The sequence below is a fragment of the Andrographis paniculata genome, unplaced genomic scaffold, assembly GCF_009805555.1.
Source record: "Andrographis paniculata isolate CXL003 unplaced genomic scaffold, ASM980555v1 Contig9END, whole genome shotgun sequence".
In the NCBI taxonomy this organism is placed as follows: Eukaryota; Viridiplantae; Streptophyta; class Magnoliopsida; order Lamiales; family Acanthaceae; genus Andrographis; species Andrographis paniculata.
In genome coordinates, this window is record NW_026137639.1 from 1,433,394 (window position 1) to 1,453,344 (window position 19,951).

At 34.0% G+C, this 19,951-nt stretch overlaps 3 protein-coding genes across 6 annotated transcripts; 1 reads left to right on the forward strand and 2 right to left on the reverse strand.

Annotated features, from left to right (window-relative positions):
* Positions 1 to 2,498: 2,498 nt before the first annotated feature.
* Positions 2,499 to 6,744, reverse strand: LOC127244380 (serine/threonine-protein kinase AGC1-5). Its single transcript, XM_051264886.1, has 2 exons — positions 6,036 to 6,744; positions 2,499 to 3,393 (listed from the first exon to the last, which is right to left on the reverse strand). Exons 1-2 carry the CDS (start codon positions 6,617 to 6,619, stop codon positions 2,613 to 2,615), a joined length of 1,365 nt encoding a protein of 454 aa, XP_051120843.1. The 5' UTR covers positions 6,620 to 6,744; the 3' UTR covers positions 2,499 to 2,612.
* A 4,307-nt stretch (positions 6,745 to 11,051) lies between these two features.
* On the reverse strand, positions 11,052 to 19,769 carry LOC127244060 (neutral/alkaline invertase 3, chloroplastic-like). Of its 3 annotated transcripts, XM_051264362.1 has the most exons (13): positions 19,558 to 19,769; positions 18,143 to 18,837; positions 17,474 to 17,639; positions 17,192 to 17,403; positions 16,328 to 16,821; positions 16,191 to 16,239; positions 14,729 to 15,653; positions 13,640 to 14,439; positions 13,107 to 13,509; positions 12,868 to 12,969; positions 12,266 to 12,654; positions 11,923 to 12,082; positions 11,052 to 11,181 (listed from the first exon to the last, which is right to left on the reverse strand). In XM_051264362.1, exons 2-7 carry the CDS (start codon positions 18,785 to 18,787, stop codon positions 15,327 to 15,329), a joined length of 1,893 nt encoding a protein of 630 aa, XP_051120319.1. In that variant the 5' UTR covers positions 18,788 to 18,837; positions 19,558 to 19,769; the 3' UTR covers positions 11,052 to 11,181; positions 11,923 to 12,082; positions 12,266 to 12,654; positions 12,868 to 12,969; positions 13,107 to 13,509; positions 13,640 to 14,439; positions 14,729 to 15,326. The 3 variants fall into 3 exon arrangements, with proteins under 3 accessions (XP_051120319.1, XP_051120317.1, XP_051120318.1); XM_051264360.1 differs by having other exon boundaries at positions 12,266 to 12,969; XM_051264361.1 differs by having other exon boundaries at positions 11,441 to 12,082; positions 12,266 to 12,969.
* LOC127244059 (serine/threonine-protein kinase D6PK-like) lies at positions 12,048 to 14,754 on the forward strand. 2 transcript variants are annotated; one of them, XM_051264359.1, is made up of 3 exons: positions 12,048 to 13,525; positions 13,667 to 14,166; positions 14,258 to 14,396. In XM_051264359.1, the coding sequence occupies exons 1-3, from the start codon at positions 12,048 to 12,050 to the stop codon at positions 14,275 to 14,277; spliced, it is 1,998 nt and encodes a 665-aa protein (XP_051120316.1). In that variant the 3' UTR covers positions 14,278 to 14,396. The 2 variants fall into 2 exon arrangements, with proteins under 2 accessions (XP_051120316.1, XP_051120315.1); XM_051264358.1 differs by having other exon boundaries at positions 13,667 to 14,754.
* Positions 19,770 to 19,951: the final 182 nt, after the last annotated feature.

The following is a 19,951-nucleotide window of genomic DNA, read 5'->3' on the forward strand; positions in this document are numbered from 1 at the left end:
GATCCCATTCATTCCGGAAATTAACCCAAATCTGCATTCATATCTGAACTGCAGATCTGGGCTAATCCGTGTATCATATTGGGCCCAATCCTTAGCCCAAATATAGAAAGACTTTCACAATTAATTGGGCTTTCAATGGATAAGCTCCAAACCAAATTATTATTATTATTATTAAGAAAAAAAATAAAAAATAATCCACTGAAAAAATTAAAAAAAAAATCTTGATCTAATATATATATATATATATAACTCATCAATTTTTGTTTATAGAATAATACACAATCATGTTTTAAAAAATATGATTTCACCTTAGATTTTTTTCATTAGTTTTTAAAAATGTGACCAAAAGTGATTAAAATAAGACTAAAATTAATGTTTATATATATATATATATATATATTGAGATCAAAATATTATTATTATTTTTTATTTTTTTTTGTATTTCAATTGGGCTGTTTATTATTATTACTATAGGCCTATATATATAATAAAAAAAATTAATTAATTAATATTGGATGAAATAAATTTATGTATAGAATTAATTAAATTGTGTGAATGATGGACAAACAATGAAGCAAGTCACGTGGTGGGGAGCAGTTTCAATTAAATTATTTTTCTTAGATTAGATTAGATTTCATTACAAAGTCAAGCTAAATATATTCTTATTTGGATACTCACACCACGTCGCAATTTCACTTTTCTTATACGTCTTTTTCCCTCCTCACCGATTCATCTCGGCCGTCAGATTATTTATTTATTTTTTTATTTCTCAAAGTGTTACTTATGTATGCACACTACATTTTAGATTAGTTTATTTGAGTTATTATCATGGATAATATTATTTTATTTAATAGTATAATTATGTGCTAGTATAAATTATCATTAATAAATAATACTACTAAGATAATATTAATTTTAAATGATTATTTTATTTTTCATGTTAGAATTAAATATATTTTAAAAAAAGTAATAATATTATACAATAATCAAATAAAATAAATATTCAATTATGTTATCATATGATAATATTATTTATTAAAATTCTACAAGTAAACTAATGGTTATATATGTTTACTTATATTTTTTATTATTTTATATTTTATATATATATATATATATAAAATCTTCTTAAAAATATTATATTTAATATTTTTATTAAAAATAAAATATATCTAAATCATTATTTAATTAAAATATTATGTTCAATAATTTATTTTTAATTAAAATTTACTATTCTGAAAATAATATAAAATATCAAAATATATTTGAACACACCCTCTATAATTCTATTAAGTATCGATATCCCACGTTTGAACATAAATGAATTATTAAAATCAATATTTCATCATTCAATTATTCTTTCTCATAAGAAATATAAAACAATTTATTATAATAAAAATCTAAAGGCTTATATTGATTTCAACAAAAGAGACTTTTAATAATAGGTGATAAATATAAGAACAACAATTTAAGGGTTTAAATTAAAAACATGCATTGAAAAGTAATATAAAGTGACAATGACTCATGCAATTTTTTTTTTTTTTTTATTATTATTATTTTTTTTTATCATCGTGAGACGTTATTGTTGTCGTCGTTGTTGTTAATGCAAACCTTTCGTGTTTGCACATAAGTTGTCGAAATATGATGCAAACATGCATGATTTTAGATAGCAATAAAGTTTTTATTTTTTTTTTTTCTATATTATTTAAAATTGACTATGATAAAGGATTACATGTTTAATCAATTTTTTATTTTTATTTTTTTAAATTTTGTAGCTAAAAGTACATACAGAATTGTCTGAAAAGAATGTTTCCTCTGTCGCCATATTTCTGATAAATTCCAAGTACTAACTATTATGATGCCAAATAAATAATACAAACTTAGCTCCATTTCAAATATTTTTGATTAACCAATTAATAATTAATTAATTTGGTGTCGTATTCTCAGTTGGGTATATGTATTTGTCAAAAACACTGTTCATTAAAGTCGTTCATATAGATAAATAAATATAGATTTAATAACACAAACAATATATAAATAAATATATATTTTTATATATTGTTTGTGTTATTAAATCTATGCATGTAGAAATTTCAATTATCCAAAATTGGTGGACCAATTGCATATTCTTGAAAGTCTTCGTATATATATTTTATATATTACGGTGGAATTAATGTTTTAAATTTTGAAAAGAAAATTTATTTATTTTAAGTGTAGAGTGAAACTATTTTTATTTTTTTAAAAAAAATGATTACACATTTTAGTATTAATAAAGAAAAGTGTATCAATTAAAAAAAAAAAAAAAAAGAACAAATCCTATGTTATTATTTTTAAGTAAAATATTTAGGTAAAATCACATGTAAATTACTCACAAGTAAACGGAATAATGCATTTTAAGAAAATTATAAAGATGCTTAAAGCAAACCATTTGGTAGAACTATCTACTCCATTTGAAGCTACCTCATTTATTTTATTTTATTTTTTAAAAAACCAATCCGACCCTGTAAAATTGATATTAAATAAATAAAATTTATAAGATAAGACATAAATAATAAAAGTGACTTCAAAATAAAAATGTATATTTAAGATTAAACAATAAATATCTCATTACGCTAGTAATACTCGACAGTGGTGTTCTGGTCCGGCCCGCTTTCACCAGACACGACGCCGCTCCGCGCAAACGGCGGCGGCTTAAACGGCGGCGGCGCGCATCTCAACAGCGCCCAGTTCACGCCCTGAAAAAACGGGTGCTGCTTGATCGCCGCCGCGCCGAGAGTGGACCCGAGCCGCCGAGCCGGATCCTTCACAAGCAGCTGGGCGATCAGGTCCTTGGCTGGGCCAGGCACTCCCGGGTCCTTCGGGAGCTCCAGCGCCCGGGCCACGATATTCGCCAGCGTCATCTCGTGGTCCGTACCCCGAAACGGCGTCGTTCCGTAGAACAACTCAAATACAAAAATCCCCAACGTCCACCAGTCGACAGCGCTGCCGTGACCCTCGCCGGAGATGATCTCCGGCGCCAGGTACTCGTGCGTTCCGACGAACGACATGGATCGGACGTCGATAGGCTCCGCCACGAACGCCGGCCGTGCGTGCGCGTCCGCTTTCTTCCGGCGACGGCGCCGGTGGTGGAAGCACGACACCGCTGGGACGATGCAGTTGGGGAGGATGCAGGACGACGCCGGGAACTGCGGCGGTAGCTGCGGTGCACTGGACCCGGTGATCACCTGCGCCGGCGTCGACGTGGAATCGTCGCATCGTAGGGAGAGATCGAAGTCGGTGAGCATAATGTGACCGTCCGATCGGATCAGGACGTTCTCCGGCTTCAGATCGCGGTAAACGATTCCCATCATGTGGATGTACTCTAGCGCCGCCACCACCTCCGCCGCGTAGAACCTGAAATTAAAAGTAAATATTTAATTAAATAAATAAGGGAAAAAATCACGAAAAACTATAAAATATCTTTATGTTCCAAATACAAATTTCTACTATTTTGATTCTAATATTCTCAGAAAAATAAATATTTTTTTTTTTCATAAAATATCATGGGAGCCAACATTATCTACCGAAAAAGCTAAAGGGTTCCATCAAAGTAAAAAATCATATATTTTTATCATTTTCAGCAAAATTGATGATAAAAATATATATTTTGATGTATTCAATCAATATGAAAATACTAATTTGATAAGGATTGATCGAATCCAACCGGACAAACAATTGTATAATCAACAAATTAATGCAATCGATGCAACGACGAAGACGACGGCTCAGGGGCTCAAGAAGTTATATAAACCGACAAACAACATATTATGTAAAGATAATTATATAAATGATATTAACATAATACAAATACAATATATAGTTAAACAACATATAATATAGGGTGGTTTGGAAAAAAATTAGTTTGAGTTTGGTATGAAAATAATGTTTGAATGGATGTTTTATGAAAAAAAAACATATATTTTTTTTTTTTAGAAACGTAAAATTCAAATAGTAATATATGAGAAAACTCGACCAAAGAAACATATCCATAGTTCTTTATGTTAGATGATATAAAGACAAATAATACACGCAGAGGCATACATCACATAAATTAATCAAAATAATACAAATATAACACATACACTCTTAATATATAAGATAATCTATAACACATTTTTCTATTAATTTAAACTTTTTTGTTAGGGTCAAGGACACAATCAAGCGGGGGCCACATTTCAAAATTTTCAAAACATGCGAGGGCCCAGTGAGAATAGCGCAAACTTTACCCCAAAAGGAATTGGGAATCCCCCAAAGCCCGTGTGGCATTTTGCCCTTCTTTTGAGGATCAGGCAAACAAATTTAAATTAGACAAAAACCTCCCCAAAAATTATTTCCTTGGATTTTGTGAAGATAAAAATAATCACTAAATAATTGATAGAGACCATGTGAATTGTTATTATTTACTATAAATGTTTATAGGTCAACTGCAATAGTAATGCATGTTCATTCAAGTGCATTCATATGACGTTCGGCTCAATAAAAATTAAATTTACCTATAAATAACTAAATAAATAAATAAATAAAACCTCACAAAATTTTTACAGGACCAATTAAAATTCATGGGCTTACGTGGACCGGTCACATCCGATCATAATTCTAAATATAAAAAAAATCGCAATTCAATTGCTTATCTATTATCTATTTATCCAAATAAAGGAGGAATGTTCCAGTGTTACGCGCTCTACAGTACACTTTCGTTATGGTTGTACAGAAGCGACAGCAAAACCAATGTGGGCCCCGCACGTGGTGGACCCAACGGGCACGTGGGACCTACATTCTATTTTTTAAAGCTATATATTTTTTAAAGAAAACTCTCCATATTCTATGCCAGCATTTCCGTAATTAAATTCGCTATCTAAGCAAAATAAATTTACATTTTGAGAGAATATTAAAAAAATGAGTAGTATATAATTATTGAGCATACTGTTTATATTGAAAAACTAATTAAAATACTAAATAAGCATGTTCAAATTGATGTTTAAAAAAAAATAGCTATTTTTTTTAAAATATCTATAATAATCTCTTTTAATTTCTATATAACACTAAAAGAAAAAATTATACAATATTTTTCAATAAAAATAAATTCTTTTAAATACTCTTTCTATCTCGCATAAAAATTATAATTTAGAAGAAATATAATTATTCGAATAAATAATTATATAACAATATAAATATAATGATATTTTTTTTAAAAAAAATAATTGGGAGAACAAACAGTTTATTATTAGAACTTATTTTCTCACCAGTACCTTTCTAAAATCGCACCTTATATATTTATTTTAAATTTAATATAATAAGTAAAAAAGTATATTTTAAATATCGAATTAAATATTTTTTGTATGATACAAAATAATTATTAAATTAAAATTAAATTTTCTATTCGTTTATAATATATCAAAATATAATTAAACAAACCCATAATTTGGGTTTTAAAAAAATTATTATTTTGGAGATATTTTTTATGAAGTGGTAAAATTTCAATAATTATTTATTATTGACTTTGTTTAAAAATATTAAAATCTACATTTAAAAAAGTAAAAGAAAAAATAAATTATCAAAAATGTTACAAATATATTTCTACAAAGTACAATAATAGTAAAAAATTAGAAGAAAATAAACATTTTTTATATTATATTTTAATAAAAATACAAATTATAGAAATTTTATTTAATTTAATATTTTTATAAAAATTATACTTGGCTATTAGTAGTTTGATTTGTATTTAAAATGCAAACAAAATACATTTATTTTATTTTTTCTATATTTTTGATAAATTTACCAGAACTAAACTTTAAAAAAAAAAAAAATTAAACTGAAATAAAAAAAAATAAAAAAAAAAACTTATTTTTTTAATTTAATAGTACTAGTATTTTAAAAAGTTAAAAAGGGTAGTACGAAAATCTCATTTAAAAATTCAAGTAAACATCGCGTCAAATTTTGGTGGTGACGTGGAATCAAGTAACTGTAAAGAGTAGAGGAATTGACTTGGTGCGTACCGGACGGCGGCATCGGAGAACCGTTTCGACGGCTGACGTTGGCGGAGCACGTGGAGGTCGCCGCCGGGACAGAACTCCGTCAGGAGGCACGACCATTTCGGAGAATCAATGGCGGCGTAAAGCGTCGGCAAAAACGGGTGGTCCAACACTTCCAGAATTTCCTTCTCAGTTCTCGCCCTTCCTTCCTTGTTACGGCTCGCCAGCTCTCTCTTGTCCATTACTTTCGCCGCGAATAGAGCCGCCGACGCCGGCGGATTCGGCTTGGTCGAGTCAGCCGACGCCAGGAACGGCTGCGGCTTGAGCTCGGCTAAATACACGGATCCGATGTCTCCGGCGCCGAGGCGGTGGAGGAAGCGGAGGTCGGAGAAGGAAATTGAGGCGAATCGGCGGACGGCGTCCCAGCGGTGGTCTCCAGTGGTTAGATACTGTCTAGCGGCGGAAGGAGGAAAGTGCGCGGAGGAGGATGAGGTCCAGTCGGAACCGGAGCTGATAGAGCGGTGGATGTCGGTGGCGGTGGTGGTTGTTGTGGAGTTAAAGCTCAGACTCTCGAGCTCGTCGGCTACGTTGTCTACCGGCGACTCCATTTCCGTCGTCCACGGCGGCGGATTCACGAATCCGGCGGAATCCGCGTGTCTGCGAATTGCGAGGGAGGGAGACGGCAGATTTGAAGGGAAGCGATTGGTGGGTCTATTGGACCGCGTGTACTGGATTTACTCAACTGACACGTGGATCGCATCGATTGGACGGTGCATTGGGCCGGCGTCTACTTGAATAGTAAGTTCTATTCTCTTACGCTTTATTTTATTTTAGTACTTAAATTCTATATTGGGTTAGCTTTACTTTAGGAACTTAAAATTATTCATGCTTAATCTAAAATATTTATTTATTTATTAATTCTACAGATTATCATTTGATTGATAAGCACTAAATTAATTATGGGTTTAATTGAAATCCCAATATTATATTCTTCATTAAATTCAAGAATCATAGTTAGGGCTCATTTAAGGTTAGTAGGGCCATTAAATAATTAGACGTAGCCAAAACAATTTTGTACCATGTACTTTGAATAAATTTCTTTTTTATATTTAAAATTGATGTTACGTACACCTACTCAGGCATTCAATGCAGTCAATTGAATTAAATAATTATTATATTTAAATTATATATAATTGTGGCCAAGAATATTTCTACTAGTATACCCTAAAAAATAACGCATTTAATTCTGATAATTATATTGCTAATTGCAATTAGAAGTGATGGAAACATTATTTATTTATTTATTATTATTATTATTATTATTATTATTATTATTATTAAAATGTTGGATTAGTGTTGTAACAGTGGGAGTGGAGAGTTGGTACTAATAAATAGTACACTATTATTATATGATTGCATTGCATTAATTGCAATTAAAATAATTGTGTAATATAATATTATTGGATTATTGGGCACAGTAGGGATGGATTTGGTTTGCTTCAATTATTGAAGAGAGACCGGTGAATGCACGTGACTGCATTGAAGGCCACATAAACGGGTCGGGTCGGATAGGATCGGATGGGTTACACTTACATTTGATGGTCCTGGATCTCTCTCTCACACTAATAATTTTTTTTTTTTTTAAAAAAATTCATTTTCCTTTAATTAACTTGCCTTTGGTGTGTATTTGAAAAATATATTTTTTTTACTAAAACAAATGGGTTGTTACATTTAACACAACTTAGGGTTTCTTCTTCTGTTTTTCTAGGTAATCATAATGGGCCATAAATGGGCTAATCATTGGGCTTTATGGCCCACTATTTATAAATTGTAGTCCAATGTTAATTTGCTGTAAATGGAGTGGGCTTGACAAAATATTTCTTCTTTGTTTGGTATTATTATTATTATTTGAAATGATGATAATAATAATAAAAAAACTATAAAATAAAATAAAAATTGAATTGAATCAGAAATGATGGTTTGAAATGAAGTAATGAATGGATATGATTAGTGGGGGTGACTTTTACTTGACTATACACATAATTTGTGAAATTAAAAGTGATTGGTATCATTATTAGAATTTATTTTTGACCTTACTTACCTAAACCTAAAGGCTTATTTCCCCACTTTTTCTTCCTTTTATCACCTTCTACAAACTAAGGGTGTATTCTTTTTAATTTTATCATTTTTTATTTTTTTATAATATACATATATTATTTTTCACAATATATCACATTCAAATACAAATTAAAATAGAATGTCAAACCAAAACACCCTAATCAATTTTAATATAAATTCTTACTTTGCATCTTAATGACATACATAAAAAAATCACTTCTGATGTATAGAGATCTTTGGGGTGTATTTGTTTGTGTTTTTTAAGAATGTTTCGAACAATGTTGGTTCTTTTAAAAATATATAAATGCAAAATTTTCTATATATATAATGTTATGAATGAATTGAGTCATTCAGCAATTTTTTAAAATAGAAAATTCGTTTTTTTTTTCATAGTTTGAAATCGATTCAAAATGAGTTGTTAATTTGAAATTTTGTTTAAATAATATTTTGATATTATCTTTTATAAAAGAAAAATAGTGTATTTTTATTAGAAATCGTACTAGATGAATAGTTGTAATTTGAGTTTGAAATTGTAATCAAACAAAATAATCTGAATTAAGTTTAACTTTAATTTTAAAAAATAATAATAATAATAATTTTTTAGAATGAACTTAAAGAAACAGAAGTAAACAACCCAAAACTTAACTTTGAAATGAATTACTACTTCAAATAATAATACTATGTTTCCTTTGAAATTTACTCTTTTTCTTTTTCTTTTTTTTTTTTTGGATTTTTTATTACTACATAGTCTCACATTTTATTTTATTTTATTTATGTATATATATATATATATAAATAAACAATAGTACCTATAATTATATATTTACAATAGGCCATCATGATTTCATTCAAAATAGGGGATTGACTCCAAAATTCCAATTAAAGCCAATAAAGTGTATCTGTTTAGATGAGTTTTGGGCTATTATCTTTGAGTTATTTTATTTCATTTTTTTTATCCCTTTTTCACTATAAAGGAGCCATAAGAGAAAATATCAAAAACATATTAATTTAATTTCGAGTAAAGTTTTCAAAAAAAAAAAAAAAAAAAAAAAAAAAAAAAAAAAAAAAATCACATAATGCATGAAATTATTGATAATAAACAAAAGAATCCTAATATTTCTAATTATCATTAATCACGGATCACGACATGCGTGTGTTACGATTTGATTTGGGTATCCGAAATAGGGAAAATGAATAAAAATATATTTGATTTAATATAAATGTGATGTATTCTTTCAACAAATTTCGTAAACCACATCATTTTTATTTTTTATTTTTTCTATTTTGCAATATATACATATATATATATAATTAGATGCTTTTAACGATAAAAAAAATATTCTCTCAATTCGAGAATTATAGTATTAATTCAGTTAGACACTAGATTTAAGAAATATTGATATTATATCGGTAGTTGATAAAAAAAATATATAGATAAAAGACTTTTTTGCCCTTGTGAGTGTATTAGTTTAAAAAGCAGTGGAAATTGTGTAATAAAAATGAAAAAATAGACTATTGTATTGGAAATAATTTTTAAAAGTCTAAAAGTGTATTTGTTTTGTGAGATAATTTGAAAAAAATATTTTTTAATGCAAAATATAAAAATTATGTAGAAAATATAAAAAAATATAAATATTTGTGATGTATTAATTATTTTGGAGAAATATGTAGGAAAAAAAATCAAAGTGAACTATCCCTGCTAAACTAGCCTCTCGCTTTTGAGACCATAATAAGAAGACTGAGTAGAGAGCCTCACTAGACAATTAATATTGAAATGAAATAGCCATGAATGTGTGTGTCAATTCCATTTATTTATATATAGTACTCATATTTTCCCTTTTTTTTTTTTTTTTTTTAATGTGGGAATCGTATATGTTACTTGTAGAGTGTATTCTAAGTAAATTCAAATTGAATTTAATAGCCTGCTGGCGCGAAGCTACGATTTCATCCCGATTGAATCTAATACCCTAAAATTAGGTCCTATAAAGCAAAGTCGTGAAAGTATGGTAGGTTTATTTTATTATTATTATTTTATAATATAGGAATCTCTACAAAAAATGTGCATTGAGTAAACTCCCGATCGAACCTAATACTATGCAAAGTAGATTCAACAAACGAATTATACTATGCAAACTACGTGTCATAGGCGGGTCAGATATTTAAACCCATGACCTCACGCTTCTACCGCCACACCACCCTTGCACGTCGGGTCAGAAGTTTGAACTCATGACCTCACGCCTCAACCGCCACACCACCCTTACGGTGTCGGGCAGGGCAGGTTTATTTCTTTATATGATGATAGTGTAGCCCCAAAGCAATTCTTCCCTCCGATTCCATTTCTTCCTTCCGCCAAATTTGTCTGTTGTTGCCAGGCCACTCCTCTCTTCTCCACCGCCATTACCATTATCATCGTCATCTCACCTAATGCCAAAAGGGAAAAACAGACAGCAACTATTTGTGTCTCTTCAATTCAATTCAATTCTCGTGATTTCCATAAAGAATACTGAATACCCACCCAACCCGTCCTTGCTCTTGCCTTTTTTTGCCCTTCCCTCCCTCTCTCCCTCCTATCACGGTTTTACTTTTTTCCCTTCCTTGCATCCACCCCACCCTCTATTGCACTGTCAATTCACTTCCTGCCCACCTTCACCAATAATACCAATACCAATACCAATATAAAAAAACAAATACAAATACTTCCCCTCTATCTATCATGATTCTTCTAAATCACGACACTTCCCTGTTTAGATTTTGAATTCTTTTCAAGGGACAAAGAAGAGAAAGGAGTTAAGAAGAAGAGGGGGAAGGAAAAGAGTGTTTTGTTATCCTCCTGATTTTGAGGATTTTGTCAGGTACCTACCCACCCACATACCTTTTATTTTTCACCCTTTTGTCTCTCTTTGTATTTTTTGATCTGTCACATGTGTGAGTGTATGTATGCTTCTGCTCTTATCTTTCTTTTTTTTTTCTTCTTCTTCTTCTTCTTCTTCTTCAAGTTCTTGCTGCTGTATGTGCGGAGAGAAAGTGGTCCAATTTCTTGATTGTTGTTGATCTGGAATTGAAGGTGACAACATGAAATTAAATGTGTATATTATTTTCTCATCTGCTCTGTCCAAGTGGGCTTTTAAACTTTTTTTTTGGTTGGATTTTGAATTTTATATTTTTTCTAAAGTAGTTCATGCGTAGGTATTTTGATGGCTATGATATTTTTGAACTACCTATGATCTCCATGTGAAGTGAAAAAATAAATAGATAAATAAATAAAAAGGGTGAGGGTGAGTGAGGGTAGAAAGAGTGGGCAGAAAAAGCACCTTTGAGGGTTCATGCTTGTTTTTCAAGATATGAGTGCTTATCATATTGTTTGGGCATGGAAGTATGAATTCTTTTATCAAATTCAATGATTTTGATGAGCCAAAGGGTTTTGTGCTGATGTGTGTATTTCTTGAATTCAATAGCAATTAATATTGAAAATTTTAATATATGTACATTCATTTGGCTTACTTGTCCATTTCTGTGGTTTCTATTTAAAGGTTGGACAAAGGGGTTGGTGTAGGAGTAATTATATATCTTAGGAGGGCTTAGTATAAACTATAAACTAAACATTAAATGATACTTGTATCAGCTTAGTCTTTTAATTGAGTGCTTTAGATGAGGTGATCTCCTATTTTGCATGGAGAATAAATAAATTTTGGATTTAATTTTAGATGTAGAAAGTTATGAAGTGTGTATTTCTTAAAGATAATAGAATTGATATTGTACTGCTGTAAAAATGAATGCAGAGAAGGGTATTTACCTCAACAATCTCAGCATGTCTGGTGCAGTAGCTGCAGCTCTAGAGTTCATTCCCATAAATATCTCTTGATTGGATTTTATCTCATGGGTTAAGCATAAGTTGGTCCAGCTTTCATCGTAATATATATGTCTTCGGCGGTTATGGGAGCCTTGCCAAAAACCTGCGAAATTATAGAGTTAGGAGAGAGTTATGGTTCTTGTGAATCAAAAGTACCTGGAGATTCTACGAATCAATACGCAGGGAGGGCTTGGAAGAAGCATAGCATTGAGGATGACATTAACAAGCTTTTTGAGGCGATAGATATAGGGAGTTCACGTCAAGGAGATCGGTATTGTAGAGGTACCTTAAGCAAGAGTGCGATGAAAAGACCGATGAGGGTTGGCCGTGCACAAGTCTCAGGGATTGGGATCTCGGAAGCAGTTAGTTTGAAACAAGCACTGAGAGGTTTGTGCATCTCTCAGGCATCGGAGATGGCTGCAGTGAAGAAACGAATGTCGAGACCTTTAGGTTCACCTGCAATATCTGAAACAGGGGCTAGCAAGAAGCTGTATAGGTCTGTAGTAATCAAGGCCGGTGAAGCTGGACAGCCTAGAGACGAAGGCGAAAGAAATTTGATGGAGATATCCTTAGTTCCCGAAAGGAGCTCCTCAAATGTTTCAGATATGGCCTCTGATTGCGGGGTGGCGTCGAAAGACACGGCAACTGAACTTGTGGAGTTTGATGAGATAGCTCCTGCTCCAGATGAGAAATCAGTTATTACACATGCAAAACAGAAAAACCCGAATAAGCTAACGAGAAGTTCAAGTGGAGGGTTAGGTTCATGGGAGCAAAATTTAAGAACCTGGAAGCTGAAAAGCACTACTGTGACAAAAATTCAGGGCCAGCAAAATGTAGGTGCTAGGGATGAAGAAGATTGTCAACCTAGTGTGATAGCGCATCGAATACCTGACCTCGACCCGGAAACGGGATGTAATGAGTTGGAGAAGGCGTCTAGTTCAGCTACTCCAGCCCCCAGTACAAATAAGCATGCTCTTGTTCCACATATATCTGGAAAAAGGAAAACTGTAGTGACAAAAGCCAATGAAAGATCTCGATCAAGGGAAAAGGGGGAGATCTCGCAGAGCTCAAAAAGTAGCATTGGGGAGTATAGTAGCAGTACAACAAGCTATAGTGAAGAAAGCTACCTAAGTGGGTTGAGCCGTAGTGGTTATCGCCCACACATGTCGAAGGATTTGAGATGGGAAGCTATATGGCGTGTTCAGAAGCAGCATGGCAGTTTGGGCTTACGACACTTCAGGTTGTTGCAGAAGATAGGTGATGGAGACATTGCCACAGTTTACCTGTCCGAGCTGAATGGCACAGGCTGTTTGTTTGCTGTGAAAATCATGGACAATGAATGTTTACTTAGTCGAAAGAAATTGATGAGGGCAGAAACTGAGAAGGAGATACTCGAAATTCTGGATCATCCCTTCCTTCCCACACTTTACGCCCATTTTTCCACCGGCAAGTTCTCTTGTTTGGTAATGGAACATTGTCCTGGTGGTGATCTCCACTTGCTTCGACAAAAGCAGCCAACCAAGTGTTTCCCTGACAAAGCAGCCAGGCAAGTTATATCAAAAGACATTTCCTAACACAGTCTGATAAGCTGCAATACTGTGTAAATATTCGATCAAAATATGAAAAAGTTCTGCTAAAGGTGCTAAGTTGTCTTACTTACAGTTTATATCGTTACTTTGATGTGCAGATTTTATGTTGCTGAAGTTCTTCTTGCGCTTGAATACCTTCACATGCTTGGGGTGGTGTATCGAGACTTGAAGCCTGAGAACGTTTTGGTAAGGGAAGATGGCCACATTATGCTCTCAGATTTCGATTTGTCCCTCAGATGTTCAGTAAAGCCTGTGCTTCTCGAGACACCCTCCCCTGTTTCTGAGCCGCCAAAGAGGGCCTCTAGTCCATGCTCGGCTTCTAGCTGCATAGATCCTCTCTGCCTTCAACCATCATGGCAACTTTCCTGCTTCACAACCAGGTTCTTGTCTGCAGCAGCCAAAACAGGTAAGCTTAAGTCTGAACTCCCAATTCAGGTTATTCCACTGCCACAGCTTGTAGTTGAGCCTACAGGTGTTCGATCCAACTCCTTTGTCGGCACACATGAGTACCTTGCTCCCGAGATCATCAGAGGAGAAGGTCATGGTAGTGCTGTTGATTGGTGGACATTTGGAATCTTCCTATACGAGCTTTTATATGGTAAGACACCCTTCAAAGGATCAAACAACGAGGAAACTGTATCCAATGTGGTGTCCCAGTGCCTTAACTTTCCTCAATGCCCAATTGTTAGTTCTCATGCTCGGGATTTGATCAGAAGGTTGTTGAAGAAAGAGCCCGAAAATAGGCTTGGATCATCAAAGGGAGCTGCTGAGATCAAGCAACACCCTTTCTTCGATGGCCTGAACTGGGCTTTGATAAGATGTGAGACACCTCCTGAAGTGCCCAGGTCGTTTGATTTGGGAAATGTTATACCTGACACAAATTTTCAAAACAAATCAATCAAGTTTCCCCTAGAATATGAACACACATCAGATGATGTTGAATTTGAGATGTTCTAGCAAAATCATGTGGAACACAAGTAGGCTCGTTAGTATCTGCCTCCTACCTAACTTGCCTTTTCTTGTAAGTGATATCTATCTATCTATATACATACATACATAGGATAGCGTAAATGTGTATTAAAAGCACATAGGAAATGTCACAATGAGAATGTTATCAAGGAATATATCGTTGGGACCATGGATAGAAAGCAAGATTGTACCTTAGCTACGCAGCTTCTAATATGAAAAGGATGAATTCCTGTAGTTCCAACAATGCGACTGGTCCTTCTGTGATCTGTTACGCATCATCAAACAAGCTAGTTATAGTTAATAAAGTATGCAACTGGATAAGTTCTGCTTTACACATCAAATTCATTTTTGCAGCAGCCCTGCTGAATGTGCCCAATTCTTTCATAACATTGTTCTTCTCAAAGCCCCTGTCTAACAAGCAAGAGTGTAATACAACTTACATTACTGCACTGAAATATTACATGTAGTCCGCCAACAAAACACCTTATTCAACATGATCCTGTTTAAATTACCTACACAGAGCATTACATACACTGGCTTGCTTCACATTTGATAGAAGAGTGTGAAAACAGGCATGTGATGAAATAAAAAAGAATAGGGGGTCCATATCCGCATCTCGTAATAAGATTTACTTGTGTGACCTCCAACCGAATATACAGCAGAACTTTGCAGGAGATTCAACTATTTGACTGTCATATCTTGGAGTAAGGCCTGGAAATGGGTGATCAAGGGAGCATTTTGTTGCACTCATAAATGCTAGCAGAATTTCATGCTCAAAATGTGCCCTCTTCATATGATAAAACTCTTTTTTGGCCCTTTACGGGGACGTTTTCCCCTTGGATTGGCATTGAGGGTGCAGGAAAAGACATTGAGAAGCGCTGCGTCCTCAACATTAATCAACATATTTGCCGCACCTGGGTTCTTGGTAAGAAGTTTAGCAACTAGATATCCGGCGATAGACCAAGTTTGAAAGAGATGCGCCTGCTTCCCTACAAATCTTGCTCCTTTAGTGTCGTAGTATTCAGGCCACTTGTCTCTAGACAACCGTTGTTCAGCAACCCTGATTGCATTTTCTGCAATCTCCAGCCTATTCATCTTTATGCATGCCACGGTCAGCTGAAAGAGGGCATATATTAACCATGTAAATTAAATTTCAGTAGGAGACTCAAGACTACATAATAGGAATAAAAGGGATTTTCTGACAGTATAAGCGAAATACATAACTAAAAACTAGTAGCTAAGTGCATCAGCTTGTGATTGAGAATAAGTTGCTCTTTCAATGTCCAGCTGGGTAAGGTTCTTAGAAAACTAAGCTTTCCTTGAATAGTACGAATGTTCATAACATGAAACAGGACACTACATATATATGACAGAGAAATCAGAAGGAAAAGATATGGAGTAAGAATACAATCAGTTCCACAAATGCCACTGGATCAAGGGAAGTCTAGGCGTATATTACTCAAATAGCACCAGACCAGAGAGGTGTAATTGTGAGATTCAATTGTAGTATCTGAAAAATAACTCATTGTTTGGCGATATTTGTGCAGGATATCAAAGTTCGTTTCTCAATCATAGACATGACAGATGTGCCCATAATTAAATGCTAAACAAGAACCAGAAAATACTATCAGAAATTACAGTAAATAAATTTACCTGCCACAGCAAAGTTGGCCACGAACCTCCATTGTGATAAGACCAAGGGCTGCATGAGAAGGATGGAATATTTCAGTAGTTTGAAATCCATAAACTCAACAAACGAAGCAACAAAAATTCACTGATAGAAATATTACGTATTTTTTGGATCACTGCCTGTGATTATCCGCCACTCCTGGCCCTCAAGAGCAGGGTAACAAAGTTTCATTGGCATGGAAGCTATTAGATCAGACCATTTTGCCTCAAGAAGATCCAATATTGCATTTGATTGCTCTGTGGTTGCAAGACTACATACTATAGCCCATAAATTTCCCAGTGAAAAGAACCGGAAGTCCATGTGTGCTGGCTGTAAATTTCCAATAAGATAGCCTCCTTTGCTAGGCATCCATTCCACAAGCCACGGAGGGATTTGATCAGGGTAAATGTTGAATTTGTTAACTGCATCAAAAGAGTACTCCTCTGTTTTGTATCGATAAATTTCATTCAACTTCTTCATGTCAATCCAGTAGTATTCTCGAATGTGAATTGATAGAGAGACCAATCGATTGTTAAGCGCTGTTATAAGGTCAGCCGAGGATTCCTCAGGAGTAAGCATTTCACGTGCACAAAGCAGAGCTGAATAAAATAATGCCTGCACAAACCAAATATATTCCTTTAGCTTGCAGCTCCTAAAGAATAATGTACATATAGTGATTAGTGACTTTTATAACAGACCCTTTCTACTAGCAAGGATCATCATCCAGAAACTGTTCGCTTTGTCATTCTTGAATCTTGAAGAAGATACGGTCATTAATTCATTGGATAAGATTAAACATAGGAGCTTATATTCATTCCATGGTTCATTATGAATGATATGCAGAGGAAAAATACCTCTTAACCAAAAGGAAAATTTTCTAGACAAGATAATCCAGGAAATGGAAGGAGGGATTAGTGCTAAGGGTCCAGAATAAGAGAATGCTTAAATCTACTGACAAACACGCTTAAGAGAAATAAAAAGATACCTGGATTTCAAGTGGGTGGCCATGGATGCCCATCCGGCGATCTATCATGCATGATCCATCTGTTACCAATAAAGTTGGAAACATATCAAAACCATCTGCTAAGCAAAGCTTCAAAATCATTTTCATTCCAGTCTGTACATCAATTCTCTCCTGAACAGAAAGGTCTCCAGTGCATTTTCCATATGCACGAAGTAAGATGATCCACCACAAACCTGACAACCAAATACATGTTATGACTGATCTCAATCACAAATTCTAATATTTTCAGAAGAATTGACTAACCAGAATCAACTGGTGCAACCCGACCAATAGCAGCCTCACCAAAGTCAGGATCTAAGATCTCCTCAGTTGCAGAATCATTGCCCTCTAGGGGAACCACACGCACTTTGAAACTTGCTGGCATAAGTCCTTGTCCAGGGCTATGACAATCCATGGTTTTCTCCCAACTCTAGACCCACAGAAGTAAGACTTAATAAAAGGAGAAGAACTTTTGTTACCTCATCTAGATATCTATCTAATATGAAATAATATTTTTAGCTTTGTCATTAACACCACACACTACCATTAAGATACAAGCTATTGGAAACATCAGAGCAGTGCATGAAGAATGAAAAAGAAAAACTGCACAATAGCAACATATTTTTGTGATGTTTTAAAATTGGTAATAACTGTGTTTTTCATCATTTCCTTGACCATAGAAGGACATATTACGGAAAGATAAGAAAATTTTGTAACATGCCAACAGCCCTGCAGAATATTGATGATTGATAAAAAAGCATGCTCCATGCATAGATATGGCATACGGGGAAAAAAAGAGAGACTGAATTGAATAGCTAGATAAAGCTATCCAATTTAGGATAGTGGAAAATAAATTGGACGTCGAAATGCTTGAATGATAAAAATAAGCATGTGGCATTACAAATTAGTATTCAATGGTGTCTAATACATTACCTGCAGCTGAAGAGTGTGCAAGATAAAGTTCCTAACAATTTCATATTCTCCCTTCAACAGGAAAGCAATAGCAGAAGGAATAAAATCACGTATAAACACTTGATCATAGTTGAGAGTGTTTGGGTCACTCGGATCATTAGCAGCAATAGTTCCAACTGGATTACCACAATAATATACAACAGATGCTCGCAGAAAATCCCATGCTTCATCCTCCAAAGAATTTACATTAATTTCACTAAACACCTGGCCAGGTGCTGTTTCCAAGGCTGATTCATTACTGGACAGTAAGCCTTCTTTGTCATATTTCAACTGTTGTTTTGCATCAAAGCTCCGTGAACCATTTGTATGTCCATCCTCAATAAAAGAGCCCCGAACACTTTCAGCCCCAACGCAATTACAAAGTGAAAATTTTGACTGTCTGTTTTGTCCCTTTCCAGTAAAACTGGATTTATCTCTAATTACAAGTTGTCCTGCATAATTTTGAAGCAACACCTGACCAGTTAGAAATATGCTGCCACTATTTCCCTCATTATGGACCTTGACACTTTTTTTAAAGGAAAGACGTGCTGTGGATCTCAAGTTTGTGTAAATTTGACATGGCACTGCCCCAGAGATAACTTGTAGAGCTGCCTCTGAAGCAGCCATATAAACTACAGAGCAATTCTTTAGGGTCCTCGTTGTTATGTATGATGTTTCTGCACAACCACAAAAATCCAAATCAAAATTGTAACCATGATGATAATTCACAAATAACCCATACAAATTTACTTATATGATGAGACACAGAATTAGCTCCCCAGAGCATCAAAACCAATCACGCATGTCAGAAATGGATTGGAAAATGAATCATGCATGGCTATGAAAGAAGGCCCAATCTAACATTAGGAACGGTGAGAAGAAAAAACAAACCAAAACCCTAGGGCTTTTGAAATTCATTTACTTAAAGCAAACACTAAACGTAGATTAGCAAACATGGCATTAGAGGAGAAAATCATCTTCCTCAAAACAATATTGACATCTGACATAACACATTCCTTTTCTGCTCACCATACCTCTCTTTAATTTCGTGATAATCCAACACGCTAGAGAGTTTTTTCTCATTTTGATAATTCTTTTCGTTCCTCATAATCTCCAAAGCACCCAATCCAAACAAACCTTAACTAGGGGAAAACAAATACCTAATATAAGCATATAACAAGCTTTTTTTTCCGAAACAGGAGCAACATACCAAACCTCCAAAACTCAGCCGAACTTATTCCATTCCCGCAACAAAAGGTATATTTACGGATTCGTCAATTAATAACTTGCAAAAATAACAAATACCGATTCTCTTCCCCGGATCACTCTCGCTATCGAATATTCAATGGACACAATAAAACGGTAATATAAAAAATCTTGAAGTTTCATCAACTTACTTGAATCCTGCAAGTAACTGTGCCCTTTGGGAGAATACGAGGGAGGGCGATTTCAGAGCAATTGTGGGGAGCTACGATGGAATCGAGAAGTGCAGTGCAGCGGCGCCGGGAAACCGAGAGCGGAGCTGCCGAGTACGGATTGGGCGCACAGTTATTCTCCGTGAGAAACACGACTTTAGTGATACGTGGAGAGCCAGGTGTAGTTGTAAGCTTACCAAATTATTGAACTAAAAACGTGTGAAGATTGCACGCCACTAGGCAACAACCAACTGTAGGATAACGTCTATTTTAAATATAGCCCATAATATATTTTTGGATGTATTTATTTTATATTTTAAATTTAAAATTTATGCTAGTATTAAATTTTATTGTTTTTAACAAATATTATTTAAAT

Bases quoted from the DNA above. Each gene is read 5' to 3' on its own strand.
- LOC127244380 (XM_051264886.1), bottom strand. From the start codon at position 6,619: ATGGAGTCGCCGGTAGACAACGTAGCCGACGAGCTCGAGAGTCTGAGC. The intron at 3,394-6,035 runs GTACGCACCAAG...TTTTAATTTCAG, and splicing joins TTCTCCGATGCCGCCGTCCG to GTTCTACGCGGCGGAGGTGG.
- LOC127244060 (XM_051264362.1), bottom strand. From the start codon at position 18,787: ATGGCTGCTTCAGAGGCAGCTCTACAAGTTATCTCTGGGGCAGTGCCA. The intron at 16,822-17,191 runs GTATCTTTTTAT...TGGTTTGTGCAG, and splicing joins GCCACCCACTTGAAATCCAG to GCATTATTTTATTCAGCTCT. The intron at 16,240-16,327 runs GTAATATTTCTA...CTTCTCATGCAG, and splicing joins GGCAGTGATCCAAAAAATAC to CCCTTGGTCTTATCACAATG.
- LOC127244059 (XM_051264358.1), top strand. From the start codon at position 12,048: ATGTCTTCGGCGGTTATGGGAGCCTTGCCAAAAACCTGCGAAATTATA. The intron at 13,526-13,666 runs GCAAGTTATATC...TTTGATGTGCAG, and splicing joins TTCCCTGACAAAGCAGCCAG to ATTTTATGTTGCTGAAGTTC.